The sequence below is a fragment of the Archocentrus centrarchus genome, chromosome 13, assembly GCF_007364275.1.
Source record: "Archocentrus centrarchus isolate MPI-CPG fArcCen1 chromosome 13, fArcCen1, whole genome shotgun sequence".
Taxonomy (NCBI): Eukaryota; Metazoa; Chordata; class Actinopteri; order Cichliformes; family Cichlidae; genus Archocentrus; species Archocentrus centrarchus.
The window spans coordinates 4,658,255-4,671,972 of NC_044358.1; the positions used below are offsets into that span (position 1 = coordinate 4,658,255).

At 40.3% G+C, this 13,718-nt stretch overlaps 1 protein-coding gene across 6 annotated transcripts in view; it reads left to right on the forward strand.

Moving 5' to 3' along the window:
• cuedc1b (CUE domain containing 1b) overlaps window positions 1–13,718 on the forward strand; it is a 40,807-nt gene that overhangs the window by 8,075 nt on the left and 19,014 nt on the right. The window contains exons 2-7 of one of the 6 annotated variants that reach the window (XM_030743876.1): window positions 2,049–2,131; window positions 3,926–3,943; window positions 4,037–4,569; window positions 5,355–5,482; window positions 9,607–9,733; window positions 12,581–12,839. In XM_030743876.1, the coding sequence (XP_030599736.1) occupies window positions 4,258–4,569; window positions 5,355–5,482; window positions 9,607–9,733; window positions 12,581–12,839 (826 nt within the window). In that variant the 5' untranslated portion in view covers window positions 2,049–2,131; window positions 3,926–3,943; window positions 4,037–4,257. Of the gene's footprint in view, window positions 1–2,048; window positions 2,132–3,925; window positions 4,570–5,354; window positions 5,483–9,606; window positions 9,734–12,580; window positions 12,840–13,718 lie in introns of all 6 variants that reach the window. The other 5 variants (XM_030743875.1, XM_030743877.1, XM_030743878.1 and 2 more) reach the window with 5 other exon arrangements.

A 13,718-nucleotide genomic window follows, 5' to 3' on the forward strand; every position in this document is an offset into this window, starting at 1 on the left:
AGAGTTACCAGCCTCAGAAACCGCAAGTTAACAGCACCCCGGATAAGAGTCCACAGAAATGCTAAATGAATTCAAGTAGCACACACATCTCAACATCAACTGTTAAGTCGAATTGCAACAAATTAGCCAGTTCTAAGGAAGAATGACAAGAGGAATCAAATGGTTTGGGCAAAGGAACACAGGGAATGGACAGTAGACCAGTGGAAATTTTTCCTTTTGGTCCGATGAGTCCAAACTTGAGATTTTTGGTTCCAAATGCCATGCCTTTGTAAGATGCAGAAAAGGTGAGTGGATGGTTCCTACATGTGTAGTTCCCACTGTGAAGTGTATGGAGGAGGAAGTGTGATGGTATAGGGTGCTTTGCTGGTGACACTGTTGGCGATTTATTCAAAATCCAAGGCACACTTAACCAGCATGGCTACCACATAGGTCTGCTCAATTATGGAAAAAGTCATAACCACGATTTTGGTCAATACTGCACTTAAAGACTAGCATATACCTTGAAATCTTGTGTATTTCTACAATCTCTTGAAAATAAATACTACATTTAAAATAAAATAAAATAAAGAATATATAAATTATAAAAATATAAATAGAATATAAAAAAATATATAAATAAATTGCAACATAAATAAATACATTATAAATGAAACCCAAATGATAAATAGATAAATAAATAGAAGGGTAATGCCAGTTATCACAACTAATAATACCTTGAAGAAATTGGACCAAGTTATTTAGACCAAATAAATTTGCTTGCATTTTAGTGCCACAACATTCTGACAGATCCTGTACAAGTATTCAAAGGTTTGGTATTAACAGTGGTACGGTCGCAAGACGCATCGGTTTCCAGGCTGGGCTCGGTCATGAATCGGGGTTCAGTGTGGTGCTAATTACACCCGCGGAGCGTATATTGGTGGAAACATCTCTCTGCTTTCTCTTGCTAATCATGCCCTGTGATCGGTAGGGCTATAATGGACATTATTTGATAATTCTTGGGAGGTGCAGGTCAGGTTATGGCGTAGCTTTCCCACCCAATAATTAACGGTTATTAACACATAATGCAGCTGCACAAGCGTAAGTGCCGGTAATGTCGCTGGCCACTTACATAGGTTATGTTGTAGGGCCGCAAAGACTCAGCGCTGCAGCATAAATCAGGGCTAAGCATATACGGAGGGTAATGTGACAATCATTTTAATAATAATAGTTTATTGTTGTCAATTACACTGTTGTTGTGATCGTTTGGAGCCAAAATTGAAATCAAATTTCAATTAATTGCCCAGCCCTACTACCACAGCATTCTGCAACATGCCATCCCATCTGGTTTGCTTAGTTAGACCATCATTCATTTTTAAGCAGGACAGTGATTCCAAACACACCTCCAGGCTATGTAAGGGCTATTTGACCAAGAAAGAGGGTGATGGCATGTTGTGTCAAATGACCTGGCCTCCAAAAATCACCAGATCTAAACCCAGTTGAGATGGTTTGGGATAAGCTGGACTGCAGCGTGAAGGCAAGGCAGCATCTCTGCCTCCTTCAAGACTATTGGAAAACCATTTCAGGTGATGACCTCATGAAGCTGACTGAGGGAATGCCAAGAGTGTGCAAAGCTGTAATCAAAGTAAAAGGCGCCTACTTCTAAGAATCTAAAATCTAATACATATTTTGGTTTAACACTTTAAAGTTTACTACATAACTCCTTATGTGTTCCTTCATAATCTGGATGACTCCTGTGTTAATTTACAATGTAGGAAATAGAATTAAAAAAAAAAAAATTAGGTGTGTCCAAACTCTCTCTCTCTCTTTCTATCTACCTAAAAAGTATGTGTGTGTATGACTGGTGACCTTTTTAAGTGACTTTGTAGCTCGCTTACACTCGTATCCTCACAACATGCTCTCTCTGAGGACAGAGAGTCCTGGCTTGTGTGCTAAATATAGCATGGCTCTTAGGTGGAGATTAAGATGATGATGGTGGAAAGATGTCATTGTGAGTGCATGGCCAGGGTGTGATTTCACATGCAATAATACTTGCTCTCATTCTCTTGCAGGACTGAGCTAGAAGCCTTTGACAGTATTTTCAAAGGAATATTGAGAGTGACAGTTTTTTGGAAGAAAAGAGGAGTTTGAAATGGTGAGGAGTTATGAAAGCTCAATATTAACAATATATGTATGAGTCATTTGTAGTATTTTTGTCTTTGTCTTTAAATTTTTGCACCCACATATATATTTGAAAGAGGACCTATTATGCTCATTTTCAGACCCACGTTTTAGTTATAGACTCCGATAGAGTAGTTTTGAATTACTTATACTTAAAAATACTGCCTCTTTTTGCAACCCAAGCAAGGTGTGTGTGTGTATGTGGGTGGTAGTGGTTGCATCGGGGTGCATAAGTGGGTGTGTCTGCCTACCTATACTCACCAGCCTCATTGTTAGGTTTGCTTGTTCAGCTGCTTAACACAAATATCTAATTAGCTAATGACATAGCAGCAACCCAATGCATTTAGCCATGTACACATGGTCTGCTAAAGTCCATACTGAACATCAGAATGGGGACGGTCACGAGGCATGAGGACATGCCATGTTCAAACCAGACCAGCTCCAGTCGCCTGGCCTGAGTTTATGTCTGCTGTGACATTTGGTTCAGAATTTGGCATAAACAACATGAAAGCATGGACCCAGCCTGCTTTTTATGAACAGTTCGAGCTGTTTCTGGTGTAATGGTGTGTGGGATAATTTCTTAGAACACTTTGGGGCTCTTAATACCAATTGACTATTGTTTAAAAACCACAGTCTGACTATTGTTGCTGACCATGTCCAACTCTTTATGACCACAGTGTACCCATCTTCTGGCTGCTTCTAGCAGAAAAATGTGTCATGTTACAAAGCTCAGATCAAACTGGTATCTTGAACATGACAATGACTGCGCTGTACTCAAATGGCCCCCACAGTCACAAGATCTCAATCCAATAGAGCACCTTTTGGGGTGTGGTAGGACGGTAGATTTCATCATGGATGTGCAGTCATCTTGACCATCTCTTCTTCATCATTCTCTTCCTCCTTCCTCCCTTCACGTCTTCTTTAGGGGTAGCCAAAAGGAATCTGACCATCTGCCTTCATTGCACTCTATCCCTTGCACCCTTTTTTGTCACATGTATAAACTGCATGTCCTCTCTCACTAAATCCATAAACCTTCTCTGTGGTCTCTCCTTTTTCCCCTCTTACCTGGCAGTTCAGCATCCTTTACCCACGGGGGTGGCTGTAGTTCAGGAGGTAGAGCAGGTCATCTATTAGTCAGAATGGGTGAGGCATGTTGTATGAAGTGCTCAAGTAGAGTGGACGAGCACTAAGTACCAGTCCATTTACCGTCCACTATCCCTCCGCTCATGTCCAAGCCATTTCAGCCTTGCCTGTCTGACTTTGTCTCTTCCATTCATGTGAACTTGGGATGAGCACTAGAAATATACTGCTCCCCACCCCCACCCCACCCCCCAAAAATGTGTTGCCCTGACCCTGACCATATCTACATGGCTAACTGCATTGCATACACCAAAAGAGGTTTCCATGCTTCCTCTATGAAGTACTGAGATATTTCATTATTTTGTAAAAGAATTTCTGATAATGGACAAGAGTCTGTACTGTCTTAATATCATTTGTCTTATTATTTTAGAGAAAAAATTATCTGATTTTCTAACATCGACTATTTATTATTTTACCTAGAAGTAGTAATAATGCTAATGTTACTTGGAGGGATTGTTCTTGCCCAGTGTTGCTGGAGATTCCTTTGAGGCACAGCATCTAGTGGTCATTAGTAGTACTACAGCTATGCCTTCATCCTGCGCTTACTTTAAATGTAGTTTTAAAAAAAATGGCAAAAATATTTATTACCATCACTTTCTAAGATACTGCATGTCTGCTCTCTCTCCAGGTGATGGCTGTGATGTAGGTATGCCTTTTGCTTGGTGGATTTTGAGTCTTTGAGGATTTTGGATGTTTCTGTCACCACCTAACTATTTATGTTACTGCACATTCTGTTTAGCAGTTAATTATGTGGGACACAGCCCAATAATGAATGGCAGAAGGTTGGAAAAGCTCTTTTTTCTAGACTCCCATCAAAAATGCAATCTGTGTTAGAATGAGAGACTGCCTGAGGAAGTAGTAATCGTCAGAAAGACCAAAGGGGCCCAAGTGCTTGTGCTGGTAACAGAAGAGCCATCCTATCAGTAGGTTGGCAGTGCCTGAGACAGCCAGGCCCTGAGGATGACAAGCCTGTTTAAACGCAGCAGCAGCAATGGAGGCTCCAGAAACAGTGGAAATGGAGGTGATGGAGGCAGTGGACAGGGGCAGCTTAACAACAGCAGGCCCAACCGACAAGTCAGACGCTTGGAGTTCAACCAGGCCATGGAGGACTTCAAGACCATGTTCCCCTCTATGGACTATGAAGTGATTGAGTGCGTGCTGCGATCCAACAATGGAGCTGTGGATGCTACCATCGACCAGCTGCTGCAAATGAGCATTGATGGACAGGGCTCAGATGACAGCTCAGACTCGGATGACAGCATCCCACCAGAGGTCAGTGGCAAAGGTCCAAGGGCACAAATACCAATACATGCTGAGCTTGACTGACTGTCAGTACTGACAGTGTAAACCAAACCTTCAATTGTTATTATTTTTATTATTAACAACTGCATTTCAATGCACATTAGGATCCTGGTGATAAACTGGCTTTTGCAGTGTCCTGGTTTGGATTTACACATGTTGATATCTTGCTTTCATAAACATGAGCAAGACCTTATCTTTGGATTTGAGAGACATGCATTAGTCTCTGAACTTTCCTTGTCGGTAGAGAACATAGTGCCTCAAATGGCAAGGCAACAGATGAACATACAATACAATTTGTGTTTATAGCATATAATCACTGGTCAAAAGAAGAATTTGGGGACTAAATGATGCTTTTGAGAGTAAAATATTTATTCTAAACGCGCTTAGGTTTTCCTTAACTCTTAATACTACAAATTGGAATATTTCATTGATGTCTGAGTACTTGTAAATGAGAAGTTGTTGTATGTAATCAGATCTTCTCTTTGGGATCTGGTCTTGTGCATGAAGGCACATGACCAGGTCCCAGATGGGCAAGTATCTTGTAATACTTGTCCATGACAAGTATAACAAGATACTACTAAAAGTAAAGTCTGTTGATTGAAGAGCTGCACTAGTTCAGTAGATCAAAAGGAAGTCCAAATAAGAAATAAGAAATTTTGCAATGGTTTGAATCTCATAGCTGACTGTAATTCAAATGGAAAAATTGAAATCTAGCTAAAGGTGGCTTAATTCACTTAAACACTTGTGTTTTCTAGATATTGGAGCGAACTCTGGAGCCTGACAGTTCAGATGAGGAGCCACCTCCAGTTTACTCTCCACCTACATATGACATGCACATTTATGATAGGAAATACCCAGAAGCCCCACCAACACCCCCTCCACGGTAAGAAACAGGGACTTAAGTGTTGTGTGTGTGTGCTTTGTGGTTTTTTTTTTTTTTTTAATGTTTATATCCCCCCTGCCCAGTAAAATACCTCTGTAACAGCTTGAGGCATTATACATTGCCCAAAACAATTAAAGGAACACTTTAAAAACACATCAGATCTCAGTGGGTAAAAAAAAAAATCACTCTGAATATCTATAATGATATGGACTAGATAATTTGTTAGGAATGCAAAAATACCACATTGTTTGATGGAAGTAAAAATGATCTATCTACGGATGGCTGAATTTAAAGACACCTGACAATGGAAAAATATGAAAATTTCATTGCAGCAACTCAAAGCGGTAGTTTGTATGGCCCCCACATGCTTGTATGCATGCCTGACAATGTCGGCATGCTCCTACTGAGACAACAGATGGCGTCCTAGGGGATGTCTACCCAGATCTGGACCAGGGCATCATTGAATTCCTAGAAAAGTCTGATGTGCAACCTGGTGTGGTTGGATGGACAAAAACATAATGTCCCTCAGGTGTGCTATTGGATTCAGGTCAGGCGAGTGTGGGGACCAGTCAATGGTATCAGTTGCTTCATTCTCCAGGAATTGCCTGCGTACTCTTGCCACATGAGGCCAGACAATGTTGTGCACCTGGAAGAACCCAGGACCCACTGCACCAGAGTAGGGTCTGCCAGTGGGTCCAAGGATTTCATCCCAATACCTAATGCCAGTAGAGGTCTTTGCATCCCTGCAGGAATCTTTTACTGCCTCTCCAGACCCATCACTGACCCACCACCATACCAGTCATGCTGAACAATATTACAAATGGCATAACATTCTCCAGACCCTTTCACATCTGGCACATGTGCTCAGGCTGAACCTGCTGTCATCTATGAAAAGCACAGGGTGCCAGTGGTAGACCTGCTAATTCTGGTGTTCTATGGCAGATACCAATCAGGATATGCATATGTGACGTATCATGCAACCACCTGGCTAAAGTCCAAAAAAAAAGGTTTTTACTTTTTTTTTTGTTTCATAAAATGTCAGAATTTCTAAATTGGCATGCAATAAAACAAATTTCACATATGTCTTTTTCTATTCATTTTTAACTTGATGTCAAACTGTGTCCATTCTTCGAACTATTGTGGTGTCATAACTATGAAGACAGATCATCAATGATTAAACATCTGACTTAAAATCTCCACTAGGTTTACAAGAAACCATCAATCAGTTACAATCAACACAATGCTATTGCCACAGGCTAATGATGGAAAAGTCCTCATTATCACTAAGTGTTGGGCAGTGAGCACAGGGCCCACTAGAGAACCCTCATGAAGTCTGTTTCTGAATGTTTGGTCAGAGACATTCACTTGAATGACCTGCTAGAGGTCATTTGTAGGGGTCTGTCAGTGCTCATCCTGTTCCTCCTTACGCAAAGGAGCAAATACCAGTCCTGGTGATGGGTTAAGGACCTACTACGGCTCTGTCCAGCTCTCTTAGAGTAACTACCTGTCTCCTGGAATCTCCTCTACGCTCTTGAGACTGTGCTGGGAGACGCAGCAAATCTTCTGGTAATGGCACAAATTGATGGGCAGAAAAAAACAGAAAAGATGAGGAGGGAAAATTTCAGTGGCCTCCACCTGTAAAACCATTCCTGTTTTTTGAGTTTCTCATTGTTGCTACTCTAGTGCACCTGTTGTTAATTTCATTAACACCAAAGCATCTGAAACTGGTTAACAACCTCCTACTACTTAACTGACCAGACCAATATCCCAGAAGTTTAATTAACTTGATGCCACACTGATTAAAAAATGTTCCTTAAATTATTTTGAGCAGTATATTTTTGGGTTGTCATAGTGAACAAAACCAGCAACATGGAAAAGTTCTTTAATTTTGGCTTAAATGTTCTCTTAGACATGAAGATTTTTTTTATTTATTTTTTTGTAGGTCAAAAGACAAGATCACTGTCCTGTCAAGCTAATTTCATATTAGTAATGCAGAATGCATGCTAATTATGACAGATTTTCACATAAAATGAAGTGGTCCACAGGTTAATGGTCAACGTCACTATAATATCAAAATGCAGAAACATTTTTCAGAGGACACGGGTACTTAAAACATCTTCAGATGTCTTAAGTACACATTGATTAATTATAGGCTGTAATAAGCATTAAAATGTTTGAAAAAACAAAGCTCGGTAGCCCACCATTTTTAGAATACACTGCTGGAGACCTTGAAGAAGGTCTTGTTCTTGAAATTCTTCAGAGATAAAACTGGTTCCTGGAAATGTTTTCCAATCCAACTGCACCCCGTTTGTTCAAGTTCATATAAATACATCTATTAAAAATCTTGATGATTTTGAATCTCAGTGACCTTGACCTCAAGATAAAGGTCAAGGTCAGGGGTCCGGTTTTTCTAAAAATCTTGTGAATGCGAACTGGAGAAAGATGCCACCTTGAATTTTTAAATTGTGACCAGAGATGCAGCTACAAAAAATCTTGGGTGATTTAGTTACCATAATGCCAATCATAGAAAGTGACAGTATTCTCAGTGGTTTATATTTATTATAATTTTAGCTTTTCTTATTCTGGGTTCTTACTTAGCATTTGCTTTTGAATTGATATGGTGAATAAAATCACTAAGGCTCATGTGCACCCCAAGATCTACTGAGACCTGGTAATTATGTGTTCTAGAACTTTTTCTGTGCCGCCTAAAGATTCTGCTGCCTTGAGGCTGAGGGGTAGCACTGGTGGCTGATAGTATTTTTAAAACTTCTTGTGATTGCTCTTCAGAACTACATCATAAAAACTTGTAAAACATAATCTAAAAAAAATGGAAGCAGCAAATTGCACGAAAAGCAAACTTTACCTCTGACAAATCTTTTGGCCACAACTATAGTTGTGTTCACCGAAGGTACCTAGACCTTTTAGCCCCAGGAACTTTGTGTTTCCAGCATAGTCTAAAGATTTGTGAAGGCTGGGCAAATTGGTTTGCTGACATATGACAAAGCAGTGTTTGTTTTCACACATTACCATTGACTGTATATGCAGTTGAACAGTTATGCACCAGACTAGACAACAATAACAGCACCATATAAGGCAAGGCATAGTCAGGCAGCACAGACTGATTCACTTTAAATTTAAGTTAATAGTGATTTACTGCCTTGCAAATGGAACACCCAAAATGATGCACTTAAACCGTAAGCAAACAGCACACAGACTTGTCTTTGTAGGTTGCATACCCTTAATCCTTTGTTCTATGTAGCAGAATACCTACGTAAACTGACACATAAACAGTACCATCCCACAAACAGTTCCTTTCCTTTCAGATAGTGTACCTGCCTAAAAGGGTCTTTTGTGGGGGGTCAAATTACCCACCTTTTCATTTGGACCCCGGTCTAAATGATCGATCTAGAGCTTCTTTAAAGCTTCCTAGTTTCTCAAAGTTCTTCCAATGTGGAACTTTGAGGTTTGTATTGACTGCATTGCTTTAAGTGGTCATTTAAAAAAGGAAACTGCATAGGAATTTCCCCAGTTAGCATTAAATGTGAAGGAGAGCCTAGTGGGGATGTCACAGAACCTTCTTGCTGTGAGGGGCATCTCCTTGTTGGCTCTGGCCTTTCTGTGTGGACTTTGCTTTGTGTATTCTGGCTTCGTCTCACAGTCCAAAGGCATGCATGTTAAGTTAATTGTTGACTAGGCACAGAGTGCCTTTCTAGTCTTACCCGTGCACTATGTAAATGCTAGTGTGGGTCAAATTCTGTGCTGCTCCTTGGACATCTGTATCAGCAGCCATGACTGTTCACCTAGTAGTTCTTTACCACCCAGATTTTCAGCACAGTACACTGATGTTGAGATACTGTGATAGTGTGACAGACTGTATAGCAGTATTAGTTTGTATGGCTGTCATATTTTCAAACAATCATCAGGCATTTCCTTATTCAGAGCATTCTTTTCCTGTTGAGAAGTATGGGGAAAAATGGATGTTTCTGGTTTCTAGACCTCCTGTGTATTTGTGAGTGCACAATATAAAGGATGTAAATAATTAATATTAGTTTGAGAGGGGGATAAGTTGATAATGCAATTGGTAGAGTTACTAATCCCTCCTATTACTCCATGGGCTCTCCTAGATTTGAAGCCCAGCCTCCTCCAGGTCACCAGCAGGTCAGAAGCTACCGTAACTGGAACCCGCCTTTGCTTGGAAATCTCCCTGATGATTTTCTACGGATTCTTCCACAACAGTTAGACAGCATTAAGGTAAAAATATGATTCGCTTTTCTTAAGGTCCAATTTATGGCTCCTTTTTTTTTTTTTTTAAATTTATTTATTATAAATGTAAAGTAGTTAAAGAATCATCCTGATTTTTTGTTTTTATTATTATTATAAATGTAAAGTAGTTAAAGAATCACCCTGATTTTTTTTTTATTATTATTATAAATGTAAAGTAGTTAAAGAATCACCCTTTTTTTTTTTTTTTTTTTTAAATCACTGTTAATGTAGCACCCTTTTCAAGGTAAATATCACTAAGTGCTTCACAGCCAAAGTGCTAAAAACATAAAGGGCTAAAAGCAAGTTTAAAAAGATGAGCTAATTTTTAAACAAGACCACAGAGTCCACAGTTCTCAAACTCAGTAGGAAAGGTTCAGACTCTTGGGGCCACTGTTGAAAAAGCTCTGTCACATTTAGTTCTCAGCCTTCTAAGATGCACTGCCATCAGGCCCTGATTATGACCTCAGGGACTTGATGTATACCGGTGCTTGTCCATGTAGGGCTCTGAAAGTCCAAACCAGAATCTTAAAGTGGATCCTAAAATTAATGGGGAGCCAGTGCAACAGAATTTAAAACTGTGTGACGTGGGTATGTAGAAGACTCAGTCAGAAGCCTCACAGTGGCGTTCTGAACAACCTGCAGACATTCATAGGAGGTTTTAAGACAAGTGAAATTGCAGTAATCCAAGATGAAGGCATGAATAACAATCTCCAATTCAGAGCCTGACACCACAGAACTCAAGTGAACCAGAGTTTTGACATTGAACATTGAAAGTGAAATCTGAATCACCCCAGGGTTCCTGATAGAAGACGTGGCGAAAGTGGCAAGGGGACCTAGAGTTTCCATTACCCTGGGCACAAACAAGTACTTCTGTTTTCTCATTATTAAGTTTGAGAAAAGTCTTTCATCCAGCTTTAATATTCTAAGCACCAATGCAGGATATGTAACTTAAAAACATCTTGTGGCTTAACCCTTTATGGGGCAAGGGACTGGGAGGGTGGGGGGAATCGGACGACTGCTTGCTAATTGTGGTAATGGCAAACAGTTCCGATAGCGAACTGGTGAAATTCTCAGCTCGAGACAACAGTGCCTCAGCCTGGCACAGCACCATGCGATCAACCGCTGGCTAGAACCCATTGACTCAACCATGAAGTCCTCTGAATACCAAAGTACTGTATTCTAGAGTTAAATTTGAGGCCATCTGTCCTATAGCTAAAGCTTGGCCAAAATTGAGTACTGCAACAGGACCATGAACCCAAGCACACCAACAAATCTACAACAGAGTGGCTGAAAAAGAAAAGAATCAGGGTGTTGCAATGGTCCAGACATCAACTCGACTGAAATTCTGTGGCATGGCCTTAATGGAATTATCCACAAATGAATGCCTGCAAACCTCAATGCATCAACATTGTAACGATGATTTCATCCACAACATTGTGAAAGACTGAAAGTCATACAGAAAATTACTACATTATTGTTGCTATATCCTATTGAATTGTGTACTCAGTTTCTCATTTTTTGTGGTATTGGATTAGTTTTTGTTTAATAACATGGCATACAGTACCAGTCTAAACTTTTGATTGGTACTGTATGTCGTTGTATTTATTTCATTTTAGAACTTGCTAAAGACCAGATTTTAATGTCCTGATATGTAAAACTACTGTAGTTTACGTCTGTAGTCCCAGAGGTTTGACCCGCATTACCTGTATTGCATCAGATAATAAGATATTTGGTACGTGATGAACATAATGCTCATGATACATCATTGCACAATAGTGGAAGCCTTTAAGCAGGGTTCTAGCCAGCGGTGGATCGCTCGGCTGAGGTACTGCCGTGCTGGGCTGAGAATTTCACCTTTTTACTATTGGAACTGTTCGCTGTTACCACAATTAGCAAGCCGGTGTGGCAGTTAGCACTAGCAAGCACTCGTCCAATACACCCCCACCCCACAGGGGGACCTAGGGGGAATCACGCTTCTCCAATCCGATGGACAAGTCTGGGTTTGCCACTTAACAGGAGAACGTTATTTGTCTGACTGCATTGTGCCAAGTGGAAAGTTTGGTGGACGGGGGATTATGGTGTTTGGTTGTTTTTCAGTAGTTGGGCTCTGCCCCTTAGTTTCAGTGAAAGGAATTAATGTTTCAGCATACCAAGACATTTTGGACAATTTCATGATCCCAGTGCACAAAGCAGGTCCATAAAGACATGGATGAGTGAGTTTAGTGTGGAAGAACTTTACTGGCCTGCACAGAGTTCCTGACCTCAACGTGACAGAACGCCTTTAGGATGAATAAGAGCGGAGACTGCGAGCCAGACCTTCTTGTCCAACATTAGTGTCCGACCTCACAAATGTGCTTCAGGCAGAGTGATCAAAAATTCCCATAAACACTCCTAAACCTTGTGGAAAGGCTTCCCAGAAGAGTTGAAGCTATTCTAGCTGCAAAAGGTGGGCCGGCATATTAAACCCTCTGGATGGGATGTCACTCAAGTTCCCATGCGTGCGAAGGCAGACGAGTGAATACTTAAGGCAATATATCCAGTCTACGTTTTTAACAATGACAAAGCTTTAGTGGTGCTCATATATTCATACATTTTTATTTTTAACTAACCAGATTCACTGTTTCCCAATCTATAATTTAAGTATGGCTTAGACTATTCTACCCTAGTTAAGGAAACACAAGACAGAATGGGGTGATCTGGTTAGCAGCAGTTGAAATTTAAAAGTAAAAATGAGGCTCACCAGCATTGGTTGAAATGGATGTGGAGCTGCTAGTATATTTATAAGTATGTTACATAAAGTCAAATAACCCCTCTTGTTTATTTTTTTTTCAACAGAGCTCTCAGAATAGTTTATCTCAGCCATCATCATCATCCTCCTCTTCAGTTTCTTCAGTAAGTCAGTGGACAGCGCAGTCTGGTTCTGGGTCAGCTGCAGGAACCGCTGGAGGTCCTGGTTCAACAACAGGAGCTACAGAGCAAGACAAGAAACTGAAACAGTATCTGGAAGATGAGCGTATTGCGCTGTTCCTGCAGAACGAGGAGTTTATGAGAGAGCTGCAGCGCAACCGAGAGTTCCTCATTGCCTTAGAGAAAGGTATTACTATGCACACTGTACACAGAGAAATTTTGCCATTGATGTCAGTATGAGCTCATCAGCTGTATTGCCTTTTGTGATCTTTTATTGTACACAAGGATATTACTTGCCTGAAGTATTGGAATTTAAACAATACTTGAGGCTACAGGATGCTTTACAGTTATACTGAAGTGCTGTCAAGTCCTTTTGAATAATTTTTTGCCCCTTCCCTGATTTCGTATTTTTTGCATGTTTGTCACACACTCAGATCATCAAACTAATTAGACAAAGAACCTGAGTTAATACAAAATGCATTTTTTAAAATGATTTCATTTATTAAGGGGAAAAAAAAGCTATCCAGGCCTACCTCATCCTGTGTGGAGAAAGAAATTGCCCATAAACCGAGTAACTGGTTTTGCCATCTTTGGCAGGAAGAACTTACAATCAAGCATTTGTGATGACTGGCAGCGAGTCTTTCACATCACTGTGGAGAAATTTTGGCCAACTCTTCTTTGGAGAGTTTTAATTGAGCCACACTGTAGGTTCAGTTTTTTGGACGTGTTTTAAGATCATTTTTTGAGCAGTGGAGTTTCTGTTGTGTTTCGGATCATTGTCCTGCTGCATAAGTCAAGTGCACGTAAGCTTCAGGGCATGAACTGATGGCAGGACATTATACTTCAGGATTTTCTGCTAGAGAGTAGAATTCATGGTTCCATCAAAAGTTGTCCAGGCCCTGAAGCAGTAAAGCAGCCCCTGAGCATCACACTACCATCACCATATTTGACTGTTGGTATGATTATTTCATTTTTTATTGAAATGTGTTAGTTTTACGGAAGATGTAACAGGGAACAAACCTTCCAAAAAGTTCAACTTTGGTCTCGTTATCCCACAGAATATTTT